Source organism: Cebidichthys violaceus, unplaced genomic scaffold (assembly GCF_023349555.1).
Source record: "Cebidichthys violaceus isolate CVI_PGR_0920_01 unplaced genomic scaffold, fCebVio1.0.p SCAF_19, whole genome shotgun sequence".
Classification (NCBI taxonomy): domain Eukaryota; kingdom Metazoa; phylum Chordata; class Actinopteri; order Perciformes; family Stichaeidae; genus Cebidichthys; species Cebidichthys violaceus.
Window position 1 is genome coordinate 7,957,963 of NW_027176361.1, and position 13,384 is coordinate 7,971,346.

Here is a 13,384-nt window from a genome sequence, read left to right on the forward strand (position 1 = left end):
ATTTCCTTAACATCTTGTTTTCATTTGTAAAAGTTGTGACTTTTTCTTGTTCTACCGTAACATGAATTTCCCCTCTGGTAATTAAGTGACATCCTAACACTTTCTACAAGGCAAGTGTTTCCTGTCAGGCAAAACACCTGTTGTGATGAGACTGAATGCTGTGCAACAAGCACAGCAGCTAGGCCTCCACGTCTGATTTAAGGCCCAATTCACCCTATATTTCAATATAGTTTCCAAATATATATTGTGTTTCTACCAGTTTATTTTAATAGGGTATGCAATATGCAACATAACCTATTCTCTTCCAACAAAGGCAGTTTTATTGTGAAGTCTACATGGTTATCCTGGTTTTCAATGCTGGTTTGACTCTTTTTGCATCATGGTTTTTTAGAGACATGATCCAAAGCATAAAACGCAAGTTGGGCTTAAAATTCATTACAAGCCATACATTTAAAAACGAGCAAGCCATAAGAGGCAAGCTAGCTTTTCATGAATACCCACTTTTTCTGTGACACAACATTTTAATTATTGCACAATCAGGTTTTGGATATTAAGTTTTACATCACTCTCTTCTCAAGTATAACAGTTTAGTAAACCTTATATTATGTACACACATGTAAAAAAAAGAAAGCCAATGAGCCATATTTCACAACTTTATTAAAGCAGTTCATGTCTTACTATTTTAAATAAAAGAACCAAGCATAAAAAAGAAATTAAGTGTGAAAAGAAGGTTATTTTACAGCTATGAACAAATATTACATTATTAAAATCAGAGTAGACTAGGCTGAAAAGTTTTTTTAATATGAAGATGTTATATGTATTCAACACTTCATGTCATCTATAATGGGGAGAATGTGATCAGTTGTGGTAGGCTGTAGTCCTGCTTCTTCGGCGATGAAGGCATCTCCAGTGCGTCTAGGTCCAGTGAGAAGACCTCGTCTGAGGCTTCCACTGACTTTGCAGGCTCCATTTGCCAGTCTCTGTCTGTCGGATCACAGAGTTTCTGGTTAAAACACTCTGGTGTCCTCTTCCTGCTTTCCATAAAGGAGCCATTACCGCACTCCTGCTGGATCTGAGCCAGATGATGACGTGCGGTCAGTGGCGACCGAGTCTCCTCGGTCTTCAAGGAGGGGATCAGGAGCTCGTCCTCCTCGCTCTTCATGTCCATCGAGTCGTCGTCGAGGCTCAGCAGACTGTCACAGCTCGGCATTTCAGGGAGCGTTTCGTGGTCGAGGCTGAACTGGACCACACTGCTGCCTGTGCCACTCGGGCTGTCGAGGGCCATGTGGAAGGTGTCCCACAGCAGAGTGGATTTGTGGGAGAGTCCCTGCTCATCGAGGGGAGAGAGTAACCCCTTCACGCTGTCGTTGAACTTCGCTAATCGCCCGATTTTCTCAGCTTTGTCTTCCTCAACTGCCTTGCGCCAGGAGTTCTTCACATCCAGAACTCAAGAAAAAACAAAAAGCAAAACTTAAATTTTACCAACTGATGGAACGCCAAATGTTCACACCATGCCAGTTATATGAGACTACATTCTTCAGTCATACTATTCTAATTAAGCTCATCCCTTCATTATTTTCCATTGGTGGGTTTGCACAGACTTTACCTTAATTTAAGGAGAGGGCAAATGCTTCAGCTCATTACTTACTCAAGCTCTCAGGTGTGCGTGTCAGCTGCTTTCTAGTAGAGAAGGGATCTCCATGAAGAGTGCCTAGAAGGCCATCCAAGTCCAGACCTTGGACTCTGCCTTCTGTGGGACTGGTTGTAGTTACAGCATCTGCAAACTAACACATACACACTATTGAGGACTGAGTCACTACCCCCCCTCATTCCAGACTATATTATATAACCAGACAAAGACTATTTATAATTCTAAGCTCCTGTAGAGCAGCCTTTAAAACTGCCATTATTTGAAAGCCATACCTGATCAGCGAGGTTATCACACTCCATGTCTAATATTGTGGTCATCCCATCTTGAGTCTTGGTCCTCATTGGAGCCACCTTCTGGTGAGAATGGGCCGTCTTCCTCACACTGGCCTAAAAACCAAGCACAGCCCCGTTAAATATGGTTTAAAAACACAAATCTTAGTTTAACTCAAAACAGATTAGCTGAATATAATACTAGCCTGAGGTGGTGGTAGTGATGGAGCCTTCAGAGGAGGGGAGGAAGGTGGGTCGAAAAGCCAGTCGAGGGAGCTATTCGCTTGTGACGACGCATGAGCACCGACAACAGGACTCTCACTCCTCACAGCTGTTGCAGGGCCAGAGCTGCGTCAAAGACAAAAAGCTTGATTTGTTATTCAATAAGTGTGCAGACTGACACACTGTCTGCACAGTAAAGTGTCATCATCCCCCCCCCCCCCCCCCATATTACCCTCACAGTGCAGTGAAGCTCAGGTACAGTGACTGTAGCCAATAACAGCTCACTATGTAGCCTTGGCTCAGTGCTAATCTCGGAGCCAAGTCGGCACATTGCCCCGCACCCGTCTTCAATTCGACTGATGAATGGATGAGTGACTACAAGGTCAGGCTCTTATTTTAGTAGCTTACAATGTGTGCAAGTAAACTAGTAATTAAACCGAGGTTTTATTAGTCCCCAGCACACCTCAGAAAAGGTGCTAAATTTATTGCGATGTGGAATACGTTTTCTTCCTTTTATAGACCTAATGTCTATACAATGACACTACCAAGTCATGAAGAATTACAGAGTGTCTGCTCCGTATCTGTCCGTGGCGATTTCTCTCAATTCGCCTCGGTCATCAGAGAGCATGGATGCTGTAGGGAGGACTAGTGACGGACAGAGCACTGCTCAGGACTGCCCAGGTATCTGCCTCCCATCAGACCATACAACAAACACTTCAAACACTACATCGTGAAATGCAGACAGAAGCTTCCTTTCCCCTTAAGGGCTAGAATACATTACCTCTTAAGGTAAGTAGAACTCGGTGGGATGCCTTCCGGTGATTTACTCCTCGCAGGTTTCTCTGAAAGATTAGAAACAAAAACTGATGTTTACAGACCCAAATGCATGCATGCATGCCTATAAGATTTTGCTTACCAAGAAGCGTTGCAGGGTACTGGGAGAAGACACTACTTCTGTAGGTAGCGTCAGCCGCCGGTTCGAAAGACAGTGGAGCCATTGGTGAGAGGAAGCCCAGAGCCTAAAAACAGCAAATTAAATATTAAAGACATGAAACCATTGAGAAATGTTTTGAGTCACAAAAACATTTTGGTACCGTCTGCGATTGGGTACATGATTGCCTTATAAAAGTACATAGACTATACTGTGACATTAGAAAGACGAAGAAGGACCACTCACAGGATCTTCATTCAGAAAAGACACTAGGGGTGTGTCTTTTAGAGTATTCATCCACTTCCTGTCCCACGCAGCCTCCAACTCTCTGATGGTACTCCTGACCTCAGGAATTTCTTCCTTGGAAATCCTCTGTCTTGGAGAAATAAATTGTGAATACACTGGTTCTCAACTCGTCTATTCCTCAGTTAAGCAAATACCATTGAGATAATTCTTCCCCATGATTACAAATGTTCCAACCATCGCAGTTTCCATTCCACAAATAAAAGATTTAGAGATATCAACCTAAAACTGAAGATGCACATTTGAGAAAACTAAAACAACAACAAAGTTAGAGCACATGTGGGTCAATATATACCTGATGAGGTGAAGGTTCTGCAGCGCTCGGGCCATCTGTTGACATTTCTCCTGCAGTTGCTGAGGACTGAGCTCAGGCTTTGGGGCATGAGAGACCCGACCGCACTCCTCCCTCAGGAGCTGCAGCGCGTGGTTCATCAGCTCCAACACGCACAGGAGGTTCAGCTGGCCAGCCTCATACACATTCCCTGAACTCAACTGGGAAAAAAACATGCATATACAAACCACAGCTACGGTGAGACTCGTCAATGTGATGATGAGTAACAAGAGTGAACCGACTCGTATCGTCATTCCTACCTGATGTGGGAGCTGTTCAATTCTCTCCAGCAGACTGCGAGGAATTCTGAGGACTCGATCCGTCCCGTCCAGGATGTACTGATCTACATCCCCCTTTAAAACACTTTCCACCACATGCTGCTCCTCTTTGGTAGTTGACAGCATTCCATCGATGTCTGACCACAAGGAGCGGACCTTAAAAGACAACCAAGTACTCATGTAAGCTCTAGGAAAAGTGAACAAACACGTTTCGGTTTTGCAGGAAGTTTAACAAACATTAAATACCCTTTTGGTCTTCTCAGCTAGAGAAACTCCCTCCTGTGTGGAATCACTGCTGTGACGCCTGAAAGTAGAAAGACAGATTGAACTACTGGACTCAGTCATAAGTACTGAGGGAGGGAAAAAAAAAAAAAGTAAAGAAGTCATACATACTTGATCAGCTCATCATACTTAGCACCCTCTGCTCTGATGTCCCTCATAGACTTCACCAGGTGCCTTAAAAACAAACAAAAAACTGCTTAAGAAAAAGAAACAAATAGGTGCAGTGAAAACCAACTTCCATGTGTAAAATAAACCTTTCCATGGCATGTTTAAAACACAAACTTCAGGACTCTTCAACATAATGTTCAAGAGGCCTTTTTCCCAGCAGACGTTCAGCATGTGACAGCAGAAACAGTGTGGGTGTAACTGATAATATGGGTGAGATGGCTCACTGGCTTGTATGTAAAGGAGCGGTCGTTTAACAAAATTAGTTTCAGCTTTGATTGTTCAGCTATGGCGAGTCAAAATGCCTCAAACAAGTACACTGATAGCAAACACCTGCTGCTGCCAACTGACCTCGTTAACGATGGGTTTACCAATTAGTTCACAAGAAACAGGTGGTGATTGAAACAAATAGCCAATTAAAGATACAACATCAAGAGCGATGACCAAAGAGTCCAACAGAAACACCTCATTGCAGTGATAGAAAATAAGATTAATCAAGGTAAACCAAACAAGAACAGGATAAGCAATATAAATAATATGTCCACATACTGAAGGCCACCGACCATACAGCTAATACAAAAAACATGACTTTTCAACGTGTTAATTAGTCTCAAGTACATTAAAGGAATGACAAATCATCCCCTCTCAAAAAAAAAGTGTCATCTTTAATTGACTACTGCTATTTACTGGAGCTCCTAAGTCTCAGGGTGAACAAAGTAATATAATGAATAGATATAGAGATATATTTGAGTGAAAGGTTATGACCACAAAAACACTTATTTGTATTAACACGTTTTTGTTAATGCCAGACTTGAGCAAGTCAGAGAAATTGGATTTCATAACCTTAGCTGACAAGTGGTATGTTGATAAGATCTACTGTAGTAACGCTAGTAAAGTCTAAGGCTTCTGGACCACCAAGGACTCACTGTGCTCGTCTCTGGTACTCGTGAAGAAATCGATCCTGAGTCACTGCAGCCTTCAAAAACCTGGTATGGATCAGGCTGAGCCTCTTCACTGCCATGTCCAGGGAGGAAGCAGGAATCGCTGCGGCCTCAGGAACCCAGCTGTCATCTGACAATGACGGATTTAAGTCAGATTGTGAAATCGAGCAGCTGGTATTAAACAATAATGATATGATTTTCCAACTAGACCTACCTGTGGTCATTGTCTTCATTTCTTGCAGCATGACATGATTGGCCAAATGAAGCATCAAACTGATAAACTTGGGGCCCCCAGGGGAGAGGAACAAGGATGCTACCACTTTGGATCCTGCATTTGCAGTTTCATCCTAAACACAGATTCAAAATAGACGATCGAGTCACTAAATTATGTAGTAAACTAAAAAACAAGATCTTGTGTCAAATATATTTTCTTTTAGATAGTTGACCAGTGACGCAAAACTAATCTACATACAGTGCTGGTGAGACAGGAAGTCTAATGTTTACTTCTACTGCAGTAGACGGATGTCTATTTATGTCCCTTCTATGTTGTACAAAACCTACACGAACATTATGGTAAGTGTGTAAGGAGAGGATGAGAGTGAGGAGCAGACATGGGTGAAAGGAAACCCAGGAAGGAATTAAACAACAAAAAGGGGAAAAAAAGATGGACACAATTTCCCATTTGTAAGGACATAAATGGGGTATATAGTCTATAAACTAATCTATAATAAAGATTATAAAATGGACATAACAGTAAAACACTCTTACCATTATTTCTCGCAGCCAAGCGCAGGTAACTTTGCGGAACTCAGCATCTGCTTTGTGACTCAAAACAGGCCAGCAGTGCCTAACCAAAAACAAATATTTTATTTATGACGATGAATAACTGGAAATTATATAAATGAATGGTAAAAAGATAATCTTTACCTGTATGCCTCATTAAAACGTGTCGGGTTGAGTCTCTCCAACAGGAAATGGGTGACTATGTAGAAGGCATCCTTGTTTGGTTTGTCGAACATATTCCTACAGGCCACACAATAAGTTAAGTTAACAAACATTAACTGTTAATATTACAGTGTTCATATGCTAACGTTATCCACAATGAAGGTAGACTAACGGTCCCAGGTTAATGTGTTTCACATTGCTGGTCTGGCCAGCGATGGACGACACTGCAGTGTCTGGTGTAAGTCCGAGCCCAACCAGAGAGAACCACAGATATCTTCCACTCTTCTTCTGCAACAATACCGGGTTCGCCATTATTCCGAGATGGAAGAAGCAACGTGAGAGGGTCCGGTTGCAACTGGTCACAAAGCCAGCCTGGCTAACTTAAACAATAAAAAGCCGTACAGCTAGTTAGCATTAGCTGCTACCTACAGAGTTCACTGTTGGCTAACGTGTGCTAGGACTTGTTTTGAGTTTGTCAACATAACTAACGTTTAACAAACTGCTAACGAATCAACAAACAGTGCAAAGGTAAAGTCACGAGTGTTTTAAGAGTAGGTCCAGATACGCTACATTATATTTCACACTTGTTAAAACAAAATCTCTCAAAGTTCAGTCAGGAATACGAAAACGTAACAGCAAGACAAACCGCCAATTTAGTTCCAATAGTCACCCGGATGTTGTTAACTACTTCCGGAGAACGAGCAAACACGAAAGCACGTTAGTTTAAACTTAGTTTCTGTTATATATTTGGTGCGTTTATATCCGTTATGTTATATAAGAAATATATATTTAATTATGTGTGTGTGTGTGTGTGGGGGGGGGGGGCTCATGATACTTAACCTAGTGTAACTTTAGATTTTGGACAAGGCGAGCTGGTTCTACTAAACTAAAAGTGGACCACATTAAAGGCTTTACTCTTTTTAATAGTTAATAAACCACTGAAAGAACACCGTTACAAACTTTGAAAAATATAGTGTAGCACTGCAAATAGAGCTCTTATCCCAAATAAGTATACTATTGGTTAGCAGTTGGTTAATTTAATAAGAAGTTAAGAAGTGTTAACCCGTGAGGCCATTTAATCATCGCAATATTCACGTCCCTCACCAAAGCTGCTTATCCCCAGTTACACTTTGCATAATAGTACTTTATTCAGGTATTATTTCTCCAAGTCAAAGTGTTAAATGGCAGTAGGAAATCATACACATACACATTTATTAGCCATTATTACATGCATTCGGCCCACATTTACCCAACAAATTAGTCACTGGGCTTTAGAAAGGTGGTGCAGTAATAAAAACACAAGCTAAGCAAATGCAGAGATTTAATTTGTCCTTTTTTATTGCAGAACATACAATTATTTAAGTCTCCACCACAACTGATTAAGCAGAACAGAGTGATAGTAAGAAAAAAGTGCCCTTTTTCCCCCTCTAATCAGTCACATCATTGTAGTTCTTTTAAAACCAGCTGGCAACACTCGGCCACCTTTGATGGATCAGACACCGATGAGAACTTGGAAATCTGAGAGTTGACACCCAGGGAGCGAGCCAGGTCCCGTGCTGTCTGGTCTGAGGCCACAGTGGTTCCCAAGGCCACCAGCAGCCTAAACACAGCCTCCTTGTCTTGTACCGTCTCCAGAGCTCTACTGGCCACAGACAGGCACTGGGCCTTGGCCTCGAGATCGGGTTGGCTGTGCAGGCAGCCGGCGTAGTTAAGCACAAGAGTGGCAAGGGCAATGTGGATGTTCTTATTGCAGACGCCAGCCAGGTCGGCAGCGCGCGCTAGCACCGTTTCACGCTGGGCCAGGAGGAGGGCTCGGCCGTGCCTGCCTCCGAAGCAGTTGCACAGAGTCCGCAGCGCCAGCATCTGGTTGGCGGGACGCCCCTCGGGCCTCATCAGGCTCAGCAGGTGGTTGCACAGCTGGACTCCCTCCGACTCTCCACAGAGGCTCTCGTTAACCTGCGGATGGCGCACCGCCAGCCTCATAATGTCCAGGACAGGAAACACAATGTCTAAAGTCCAGGGGAAGTGAAAGGGCAGATTGGTTAGTGACCAGTAATGAACGGAAGAACCTTAAAGGGACAATATCTAGGATTTGGTGGCATCTAGCGGTGTGGTGCAGATTGACCCCTATAAAAAGGGGCAACCATAAAAATCTATCCATAAATTGGGTTGGAATTTCATTTTTGTACCTTCGGGCCAGTGAGCAGCCTTCCACAGCAGGTTGATCTCTTGGATGGTCGGGGGAGACTTGGAAGAGTTGGGCTCAGAGACGGATACAAGCAGCCTCTCAAGGCTTTCCAGGATCTCTTCAGAAAGCCGGTGCTCCTGAGGTGCATCTCCATTCAGCTCCTTTATCTTGGCTGAAAGAAGAAATCATTAACCACGACACAGTTGAAAACACAAGGGTAAAAGTAAAACAGTTGCACACTCGTAGCCAGGATGAAAAAAGATATTTGATAGTTAAATAATTTACCAATGTTTCGGCATGACAGTCTTCTAAAGAGTAAGGAGATATTGCCAGTGCCCACACTTTTCTAAACTGAGCCTCACCCATTTCAAACCAGTGAGAAGAGCACAGAAATTCATCGATAAAATACTGAAGTCTGTAATGTGACATCATCTGAAATGATCCCATCACACAGTAAGAAGCTGATCGAGAAAAAAGGTTTTCAGGGCCTTTGGACACAGTTCAAGTGTCACTCAAAAATCCATTAATGAAGTTCTGGGAAATATTTCGTCATTCTCAACTGAGGGAATAGATATCCGCACACTTAAATCTATACAAAGAACACTTTATTTTTAGCTTTCGGTGTAAAGAACCTTCATCAGAGCGTATCCTCTGACAGAAGACGATGAAGCACACACTCTGATCAAGGTCCTTTACACCGAAAACTAAAAATAAAGTGTTCTCTGCATAGATTCAAGTGGGCGGATATCTATTCTACCAGTTTGAGCTTTTTGATGCTTCCAGCACCGTATTTAAGACAACGCCGGGGGAAGCTTTGGTTATCCTGCGTGTACCAGTCACTCTCAACTGACACATGCAGACTGTAGAGACACATAATCACACCTATACTTGAAATGCTCACCAATGATCTGCGAGGAATTGGCTTGCTCAAAGGTCACGCCATCGGTCTTGGGGAAGTAGATGTTGGTTGCCGTCTGTCTGAGGGTGGCTGAGGAGTAGGCACCTCCTCCTGTAGAGTAGGGAGCAGAGGGATCCAATGAGAGAAACACTGACCGTGAAAGGATTCAAAACAAAACACAACTGCCTTGTGCTGTTTTCATGTAGGCCAAATGTGTCTATGGGTCCAACACTGAATAGCTGTCACAAATCAATCTCTGGTCAGCGGTAAGACCTCATGAGTGTATTAGTTTGTCTATTGTTTATACACAGTTCAGAGGTTCCTTCAGTAAGTAACTAACCTGTGAAGGGATCGGCCACGCCTGCAGGAGCACTTGGGTTCGGACCCGACCCCGGGATGTAGCGACCGGAGCCTGTGTGGAGAAAAAAAAAAAGAACTGCTGTGAAATAACATCTCTGGTGATATTCAGATTGTAAAAAAATCTTTCAGCAGACATACTGTACCTGTGAAGGGATCACCTCCAAAACCTGGCCTATCGTCAGAAGCCCCGGGGATGTACCGAGCCCCTCCTGTCAGATGAAGAAACAAAACACCTTTAATTATTGTAATCAAAATAAAACCTGTGTATAGTATAGAAGACATTGCCTGTTTCTGAAAGGCAGAAAAACAAGCCCAAGTATCAATCTTTTGGCCTCACCAGTGAATGGGTCACCACCAGCGGGCGGGGCCGGTCCCACCACAAGTCCTTTGGTGTTCTCTATAATGAAATTGGCAACCTGGTCGAGGAACATGGGGCTGAGGTCGTTCTTCTGCAAGAAGTTGTGCGCCGTCAGCCAAGGGTCCTCTGACACGTTGTAAGGCAACTTCATGGACGGCCCTCCCTCGTTCACGTCGATGGTGAAGACGTAGTCGTATTCCTGAGGGGAGATCAGGAGTCATGCGTGACTGTTCTCATGCCTGCATTCTTAGTTTGCCTCGCCACTAAGCTTACGGCCTTTACCTTTCCTTCATACATCACGCTCTTGGAGATCTGTTGGTTTGAGCCTCCGACCACATCTCCGATTTTCATCCAGCGGTCGTCGCTGACGCTCCACTGATATGCCTCCACCTTCTGTCCATCTTTGATCAGACGTGTCTGTCCGTCGCGATTCCCTTTGAGGAAATAAGCAAACAAATCTTGACGGAGGGATAACATTGGCACTTTTTTTCGCTGTCAGACAGAGTTGGATGTGTACGGTGTGAACCAGAAACACCAGATACACAGTGGTTGTGTACAATATGATGACATAAATGTCAGTCTATTTCCTAACCAGGCTCATTAAGGTGTTCCCTTCCAGGGAGGTCCTCAATTTTGATGTCTCCTAGGTCGCCCGTCTTGGGGTCAATGGTGGTCTTTGAGAGTTCATCCTCAAAAGCCTGCAGGTCTTCTGCACTCGCCATGCGGTCCTCCGCTGGCGTAAACACGCGGATAATGCCGTCACTGTGGGCAGACAAGCAGCGTCTGGGTTAGCCACAAAAGGTCAGAGATGAAAGCGGTGAACAGTAGAAGGAAAGGGGCGTTTAAATATTTGTTTAATGGGGGCACGATCATGGACTCTAGACTGACCGCGCAGCATGCCAAACGCAGTTCTTACCTGGCCCCAATGGCTATATCACCATTAGGTAGAATACAGCAGCACCAGACAGACTGGGCAGGCAGACGGATGGTCTGGGAGCACTCTCCCTGTCTCCATATCCTCAAAGTCCTGTCCTCTCCCGTGCTTATGAAATCTAAAAGGGGAAAGCACCAGTATGAGGTGAGGGGGAGCCAGCTACCAGCTGACAGCAGGCAAACAAATGGCTCCATAAAAGGACATTGGACCTGCAGTTTGTTACATGCACATTACAAGTCTCACATTCAGCTCTTTCAAAGGCATTTACGTCTCAACATAAATCAACAAACCTTGACTATTGGGGAAGACAGCCATGCTGTAGATGTAGTTGGTGTGGCTGTAGTAGACCTGTGCACATTCGCCTGTCACCAGCCACCTTCTGATACTCGTGTCATTGCTGCAAGAGAAGAACTCCGTGTTGCTGATCACTGCTAGCCCTCTTACACAGTCCTCATGACCTGGAAAGAAAGAGAAACAGGATGCGTTGCAATCATGGATTATAAACATGGAGCCCCTGGATCCCCAGACAAATGTTTGGAATAATTACGATCGAATAGTCAACCCGCTGCAAACTCTCACCTTCATACGTCTTCTCACAGCGGCCGGCTTTCCAAAGCTTTATGGTCTTATCTGCTGATCCAGACAACATAAGGCCTTGTTCAGGTAAGATGATCACGGCCCACACTGCTGCCGAGTGGCCCTGTAGTCAAAATTAACAAGCATAGATTTTGCTCCGTCACAACGCCCTATAATGTGTTTTTCTTATTACAGTTGCACAAATGAAATAGATTAGGGGAAAAATAGATTTACAGAGTAACATCACCGAAGCTTCAGCGTACCTGTAAGGTCATCATGCACTTCTCATTGAGCCAGACTTTGGCTGTGGTGTCCCACGAGCCGCTCAAAAGTGTCCCAAACTTCCCAGAAGACAGAGTGCAAACTGCGGGGATTAAATGACAAAAGAGCAAATTAGATGCTTATTAGATTGTAATTACCCTGAGAGAATACAGCTAGGCACGACCAACTCACCTGTACTTTTGTGACCCGTGAGAGTGAATAGAGGCTGTGATTGGTCCATTGTGAAAACGCATATGTTGTTGTCATTTCCACCCGTGGCAATAAGTCCGCGAGGATATGTTTCACTCGGTGCAATGATACATACACAGGATACAAAATTGGAGTGGCCAGACAAACTGTGCATCTCCGTGAAACCTTTGTCTGGGCTGTCAAGAGACGGGGAAAGAAGAGCAAAGACATCTTAAATGATTACTTGTGTGGGAACAAGTGGTGGAAAATTGTGTGATTACTACTTTAAAGAAAAGGCCAATACATTAGTTGACAGACAAAATACACAATACCGATCTAAATCTGGTGAACTTTAGCAAGTACTCCATCATCCGCGCTGCTAACGTCAACACAGAGTTGCAGTTGAATGAATGACAAAGCTAATTTGAGTAAACGTTAGCAAACCGCTTGCTAGCTAACTTAGCTACCAACATTAACACGACTGCATTACTGTTAAATAACTTCACTGGGGTCGTTAATTGACTTGCAACTAATCTTGGTCTGGTCACCTATCCTCACAACAAAGTTGACGTTGCGTACAAACTGAAATAAATCCAACAACCACTATTAGTTAGTCAGTAGCAGGCTAATGCTAGCTACCTTGAGTTTGGTACCCAGACTCTTCCGGTTCGGTCTCTGGACACAGACACGAAGGCTCCATCTGGAAAAACAGCAGATGCGAGTCCCCTGACGTCCATCTCGTGTCCCGGGATGGAGCACCTGAGTTTGTATGAGTTAGATGATGCCATTTTGCCCCGACGACACGATAAAACTACCACAGTAGAGTTATGTTTAAGCGGCGTTGCTGTCAACAAACACCGGCCGCTAATGCTAGCGGAAGTTGAATGACGTCACTGACGTGTCACGTCAGACAACTCACCATTAAAATTAATGTTTTAATATATTGATACATATTTTATATTTTATTTGATATAATAAAATATAGTACATAATTATAATACAGTGAGTGGTGGTAAGTTTAAAGCATTAACGTCGACGTACTATTCACAAAGCAGACTGCCTCTACATGTAGTACTCATGTTTCACCAGAGGAGGGCAGCAGACTGTTTTCCCTGTTGCCTATGGTGCACTGCGCTCTCAACGAGTCCACCGCCCACCTGTCCAAAATAGCTGAGTCAAGCTGCCGTAGACAACTAGAACACAACAGGAAACTTGAAAGATGTTAAAATAAAAGCCCAAGGGGGTGTACGGTCTAATCGGAGTCCCCGTATTCATTATCTCCCACTAAAAGATTATACATTT

At 43.8% G+C, this 13,384-nt stretch overlaps 2 protein-coding genes and 1 non-coding gene across 3 annotated transcripts; all 3 read right to left on the reverse strand.

Moving 5' to 3' along the window:
• Nucleotides 1-640: 640 nt before the first annotated feature.
• Nucleotides 641-6,958, reverse strand: haus6 (HAUS augmin-like complex, subunit 6). The gene is given in 17 exon segments (XM_068713483.1): nt 641-842; nt 845-1,446; nt 1,649-1,784; nt 1,924-2,037; nt 2,127-2,268; nt 2,924-2,984; nt 3,059-3,161; nt 3,320-3,449; nt 3,672-3,868; nt 3,968-4,141; nt 4,232-4,289; nt 4,379-4,441; nt 5,359-5,503; nt 5,588-5,720; nt 6,142-6,220; nt 6,301-6,396; nt 6,491-6,958. Coding segments are annotated over 17 exon segments (2,394 nt in total). The 5' UTR covers nt 6,631-6,958; the 3' UTR covers nt 641-821.
• On the reverse strand, nt 2,707-2,837 carry LOC137874985 (small Cajal body-specific RNA 8). The gene has a single exon (XR_011103377.1). It is a non-coding gene; the product is annotated as a small Cajal body-specific RNA 8 (non-coding RNA).
• Nucleotides 6,959-7,632: 674 nt separating the features above from the next.
• Nucleotides 7,633-12,950, reverse strand: plaa (phospholipase A2-activating protein). The gene is made up of 14 exons (XM_068713485.1): nt 12,722-12,950; nt 12,086-12,279; nt 11,896-11,996; nt 11,636-11,756; nt 11,347-11,514; nt 11,039-11,174; nt 10,715-10,884; nt 10,405-10,556; nt 10,102-10,321; nt 9,908-9,973; nt 9,745-9,816; nt 9,408-9,515; nt 8,508-8,678; nt 7,633-8,327 (listed from the first exon to the last, which is right to left on the reverse strand). The coding sequence occupies exons 1-14, from the start codon at nt 12,868-12,870 to the stop codon at nt 7,759-7,761; spliced, it is 2,397 nt and encodes a 798-aa protein (XP_068569586.1). The 5' UTR covers nt 12,871-12,950; the 3' UTR covers nt 7,633-7,758.
• Nucleotides 12,951-13,384: the final 434 nt, after the last annotated feature.

What these genes read in the sequence shown, in the direction of transcription:
- plaa (XM_068713485.1), bottom strand. Translation starts at nt 12,870, where the DNA reads ATGGCATCATCTAACTCATACAAACTCAGGTGCTCCATCCCGGGACAC. An exon ending in CAATTCCTCGCAGATCATTG is followed by an intron (nt 8,679 to 9,407) that starts GTGAGCATTTCA and finishes TTCTTCTTTCAG; the next exon opens with CCAAGATAAAGGAGCTGAAT. An exon ending in GGCTGCTCACTGGCCCGAAG is followed by an intron (nt 8,328 to 8,507) that starts GTACAAAAATGA and finishes CCTGGACTTTAG; the next exon opens with ACATTGTGTTTCCTGTCCTG.